The sequence below is a fragment of the Anopheles aquasalis genome, chromosome 2 (assembly GCF_943734665.1).
Source record: "Anopheles aquasalis chromosome 2, idAnoAquaMG_Q_19, whole genome shotgun sequence".
Lineage (NCBI taxonomy): Eukaryota > Metazoa > Arthropoda > Insecta > Diptera > Culicidae > Anopheles > Anopheles aquasalis.
Genome location: NC_064877.1, coordinates 10,267,501 through 10,272,500, shown reverse-complemented (window position 1 = coordinate 10,272,500; position 5,000 = coordinate 10,267,501). Strand labels below are relative to the sequence as shown.

At 44.9% G+C, this 5,000-nt stretch overlaps 2 protein-coding genes across 2 annotated transcripts in view; one reads left to right on the top strand and one right to left on the bottom strand.

Annotated features, from left to right (window-relative positions):
- The window catches only part of LOC126570312 (glutamate receptor ionotropic, delta-2-like), a 3,563-nt gene extending 694 nt beyond the window's left edge, over positions 1-2,869 (bottom strand). Inside the window, exons 1-7 of the mRNA XM_050227988.1 lie at positions 2,832-2,869; positions 1,019-1,163; positions 871-962; positions 701-808; positions 434-636; positions 166-362; positions 1-88 (exon numbers count right to left, since the gene is read on the bottom strand). The exon at positions 1-88 is cut by the window's left edge and continues 30 nt beyond it. Of these exons, the coding sequence (XP_050083945.1) occupies positions 1-88; positions 166-362; positions 434-636; positions 701-808; positions 871-962; positions 1,019-1,135 (805 nt within the window). The 5' untranslated portion in view covers positions 1,136-1,163; positions 2,832-2,869. The remainder of the gene's footprint in view (positions 89-165; positions 363-433; positions 637-700; positions 809-870; positions 963-1,018; positions 1,164-2,831) is intronic.
- Positions 2,870-3,119: 250 nt separating this feature from the next.
- On the top strand, positions 3,120-4,298 carry LOC126570313 (ionotropic receptor 75a-like). Its single transcript, XM_050227989.1, has 3 exons — positions 3,120-3,607; positions 3,677-3,830; positions 3,899-4,298. The coding sequence occupies exons 1-3, from the start codon at positions 3,284-3,286 to the stop codon at positions 4,252-4,254; spliced, it is 834 nt and encodes a 277-aa protein (XP_050083946.1). The 5' UTR covers positions 3,120-3,283; the 3' UTR covers positions 4,255-4,298.
- Positions 4,299-5,000: the final 702 nt, after the last annotated feature.

The window sequence follows — 5,000 nt, the reverse complement described above, 5'->3', positions numbered from 1 at the left end:
CACAGAGAAGAGCCTTTCGGCTGCTTTTGATTAGAGATATTCCCCGTGTAACGTTCATTTGATCGAGGGTTCTTTTGTGAATGATTTCCTGCAAAGGAATTATTAATATCAGCATTCTATTTTACACCATTAAAAGATTCGAGTACAAACCTTCATATTCGTTACGATATCATCGCTGTCTTCTAAAATAATGTCGAAAGCATTTTCCAAAAGTTGTTCAAAGGATTTAATTTGCTTCGGCTGCATCACCAGCAAATATCCGACAATATGCGCCATGTAGAACTGATAGAGTAGGGCGGTAAAAATCAATACACTGAGCAACATAATGCGGACCGAAACGGTGTCGACGTTTCCGGCGAATCCTGTCGAAATTAATCATCGAGCTTTGGTATTTGGGGGGCATAACTATGGGTTATGCTACACTGTTGATCACCTTGTTGGCAGAAGACACCAATCATGAGCAATTCAGTTGGGAATGGGTTCTGCTTTGTGTTTCGCCACTCCTGAGCCTTGCGAATCATCATGTCAACCAGTATGAACACCGCACCGATTGCTAGCCACAATGCTATGCTAAACGGTCTTAGGAATGTGTTTCGTGTGCTAGCTTCCTCTGGATGCTGAAACAAAACTACTGACCTAGAAAAGAAATTATTCAATAATAAATAGCATAAAAGCAGAAAAGAATGGTACAAACAATTACCTCAATTTTTCTGCAGCAGCTGCCGAGTAGTCAAAATTCTGAATATTTTCTTGGTTAGCTTTAATCACGCCAAGGACATTCTTTTCAAATGGTGCGATGGTTGATATGCTAGGTCGACATGGGAGAAATGTATTTTGGGCTCTTTCGTATGTTTAAACTGTGGCTCTTACCTGAGGTTGTGTATTTGTGCAAAACTGCTCCACATCGAACGACCTATGATTTCGTTCGGTTCTCTCATGATCTCAATCTGAGTTTCTTCATCCTGCGAATGAAGCAACCATTAACATCGTACACCAAATAAAGAATAATATTTCTCACCTTCAAACGGATGCCATTTAGATCTATTCCATCTAGGTTACGCCGTATCTGATACCTACCGCGATTGTCCCATATCTCAAAGCCGGTAGCCCTATTCCACATACCGATCCGACGCATCAACAGCTGCCAATCTTTTTCTATCCATCTACCGTAAGCATCAAAGACAAAAAAGCTTTCTACACTCAGCGTGTTTCCTTGCATCAAGAGTACACTCGAGGCAACGGTTAAATTTAAATCCCGCAAAAAAGTTTCCACCGGCTCTAGAGAATCCGTTCCAAGAAGGAACCAACTAAACGACGCTACATTAAAATATCCTCGCTCTGAAAGGTCTCTTAAAACACGCTCTGTTTCGGGGCATCGCAAATCCAAGGCCACTCCAAATGGTACATGGCCATGGGGTTGTAGCATGGATCTGAATTCCGCTACGTTAAACTCCGATAATTCCACCGAAGACATCAGTCCTTGAAAGTTTAGCCGAAGGTATCGTGCATCGTTTATCGATTCTAAAGAGGAGGTTGAATTGATTGAGCTCAGAATCAGAGACTGAACACTCCTTCTGACCTTACCTTCATGGTGATGGCTGCAGTGTAAAAAACTCATCACCTTCACATGACGCCACTCCAAGGCTTCTTTCAAGAGCTGGCCACGAATGCTTGCATGCACAGCTGATTGTGGGTGAAGCAGCGATAGCAGAAAAGCAGCGTACCAAACAGCTACACCCATCACGTCGAAACTCAACACATTGAGTGAGTCTAGAATGCGTTTAGTGCGTGTCACATGTACACAGGAAGCGTATAGAAGCTCATTATCATGTTTGCAGCACTGTCACATGGACAGAAGCAATTTGGCGTGTAATTAGCCCTTCCACTCTTATTACGCGCGGTTCAAGGTAATTCCATGAATTTCATTACCCGGTAGCCAATGGTTTTATGTCCAAACAATCGCATAAAATAAAGAAAAAACTGAATCATTTCCCCCAGTTAACGGTGATTCACACACCAGGATGCAGCTTTCTATTGTTTGCCTAACGTTTCTCCCAGCTGTAGTGTTGACTCTTGGGCGATGGAAGTTGATAGAAGACTTTCTTCTCGAAACGCCAGACATCAACAGTTTAACTATTGTGCACTGTTTCCGACAGGAGCCCACTGACCAGGATATACCAGCTCTGGCAGGCAGGTTGCATAACGAGTTCAATGGTCCGATAGCGTACATCGAAATCACTGCAGCACTTCCAGCAACGTACACGCACCACCGATTACCGTTCTACAACTTTCGATTTGGATCACGAACATCGCACCACATGGCGGTCATAATGAACCTCGCGTGTGAGGCAGCAGAATCATATTTGTTGGATGTTTCAAAAGCAAGTTTGTTCAATTCCTCCTATCGTTGGCTGCTGTTTGCCGATGAGTTCTCTAGCGCGGTATGCATGACGAGCGAACTGAATATCAACATAGATGCAAGCATTGCGCTCGCCATAACTCACCCGGCTGTTAGAAAAGCTTACAACATGTACGACGTGTATGGCACAGTGAAGCAGAGACGCGGCTTGGTCGAGTATCACTATTTGGGCACATGGACATCGGTGAGCGGTTGGCTAAGGCCCGCTCGAAGGTCTCAGGATCTGAATCAGATTCAACTTAAGGCTGTTATTTCGGTAAATTGTTTTTTATAAGCTTGTAAACACTCATGGGCCGCTTCATGGTATCGAATTCTTTCACAGAGCATGCACCAACATCCCCCGAAAAGTCTAGTCGAACATCTCAATACACCCGTCGTTCCCCATGGGCATAATACGTACATCTATGCTTACCAGATAATGAAATTGTTGCAGTTGAACCTTAACTTTAGGTCCTCCATCACGTGTCATTCGAAACGCAGGCTCCACGCAATAACATCGCTTTTTACTGTTTAGAGTGAAACTGGTTCTGGCATCCCACTGGCGTTTGGATCTGATCGGAACCAACTCGTCACTGGGTGTGATCGGACAGATGCAGACCAAACGAGTAGATTTTTCACTTACACCTTTGGCTGTTGTATCGGAGCGGGTGATACTTTACGATGGCACCGTCGAAATCGGGAAAGCCAAGTACGACTCGCTGCGCGACTTTCTGGACTGCAGGTTTAATTCGATATCCTTTGCATTTCGGCAGATTTTACTCATTATTTCGACACCCCCGGAATGCCTTGAACCGAAACATTTTCCTACATCCCTTTGAAAACGCCACGTGGTTCGCGTTGCTTGGTCTGTTCGGCTGGACGGTCATGCTGCTCACGGCAGCATTCGTTGTAGACTGGTCAAGACCAAACTTCCGGCTAAGCGATGCAATCGAACTAGCGATCCTTATTACCGTAGGCATGTTCTCGCAGCAAGGTTACGACGGGGCCGAAGTGAAGCTAGTGGCCAAGCGACTAGCGCTCTTCGCGTATACCATGTTCTCTGTAGTGCTGCTGCAGTTCTATTTGTCCTTCATCATGGGCTACCAATTGATAGATCCACCGAAAACGATCAACACGATGGAACAGCTAATCGCAAGCTCGTTGGATTTTTCGATCGAAAATATGTCCTACAATATGGATTTCTTTAATGTAGCGTCATCAAACGGTAGGATATGTGTACCAGCTTGCAGATTAAAAGGCCATTCTACTATCTTACAGAGAACCAAAGACCCGGTTGCGATAAAGCTGCACCAGGAGCGTGTCCTACCAAACAAACAGGTGTACGTGAATGTATCACACGGTATAGCGTTGGTCAAGAAGGGTGGACATGCTTTTCAGTGTGAAACCTCTTATGCGTACGCGTACATCTCTGGTACGTATCGCTCCGTTGATGGAACCGCAGATACTATTCCTAATGCCGAATGATTCATTCACTTGCAGAAACCTTTACCGAGAAGGAAATCTGTGAACTACACCACGTATCGTTGTTTCCTCATCGTGCAATACATATTGCAGTGTCCAAGGGCAACCCCATAAGAGAACTGTTCCGGGTGAATCTACAGCATTTGAAGGAAACCGGACTCGTGTCGTACCACTTGTCTCGCTACTTCCTCCGCATGCCACCGTGCATCAAAAGGTCTAACCAGACGACCCAGATTAATGTTATCGACGTGTATTCTGCGTTCATGCTTCTCGCTGCCGGTATGCTGTTGAGCTGCATTATTCTTCTGCTGGAATTCGTTTGTCGAAAGAAGTTGCATCGAATTGCACCAAATCCGACAGGTTTTATGTGGTGAGATTAACGGTTTCAGCTATGCTGCCTTTTTGCGACATGACTTCTCAGACCAGACACTAGAAAGAACACATATTCCGCAATAAAACGATCACCTTGATTGGTTTTTGATTGGATTGTTAGTAAATTTTGAGTATTTCCAGAATGCGCGAACGAAGCAATACCAACATTATGCTAGAGACTGCTTCGCTTTACCCCTGTATTTAATGCTTCCAATTCATTTACACTCGGCTTTGCTCGTTGCAAAGGCACTGTATTGCATGTTAAACGCGATATGTATGAACTCTCCAACAAGCTGTAACACCGTCGTAAGTCCTGGACGGGGTAGGAAAACTTTACTAAATTGATTTCCATGCCACTAATCGGGTAATGCAACCAGTTCAGACCGACTCACTCCCGGCAGCACCAGTCGAGACCGACAGTTTAACGTTAACTGGTTCGTTCCAAGTGTTCCAGGGCAAATGCTTAAACACCTTCCATGATCAAGACATGGACGGAGCTCGGCGCTATTTACTCGTCACTATAGTATATACCATAAACACTGGAGGTGGCACTGTAGGTGCGAGGATCTAAGCTTAGGGCTTCGCAAGGGTTCCTCATTAACACGAGGCACCTGTGAAATGCAATACCCCACTTGGACGTCTATTAACGAAGCAGCAGTAAAGGTAAGATTTACATGCAGAGGAATGCGGAGTGCCTCCTGCCATCTTCAGTCTCCAAAGAACTGTAAACAGCGTGACGTCACGCACA

Excerpts from the sequence above, each read along its gene's own strand:
- LOC126570313 (XM_050227989.1), top strand. The coding sequence starts at position 3,284 with ATGCTGCTCACGGCAGCATTCGTTGTAGACTGGTCAAGACCAAACTTC. Across the intron at positions 3,608-3,676 it reads ACAATATGGATTTCTTTAAT|AGAACCAAAGACCCGGTTGC; the intron begins GTAGCGTCATCA and ends ACTATCTTACAG. Across the intron at positions 3,831-3,898 it reads TGCGTACGCGTACATCTCTG|AAACCTTTACCGAGAAGGAA; the intron begins GTACGTATCGCT and ends ATTCACTTGCAG.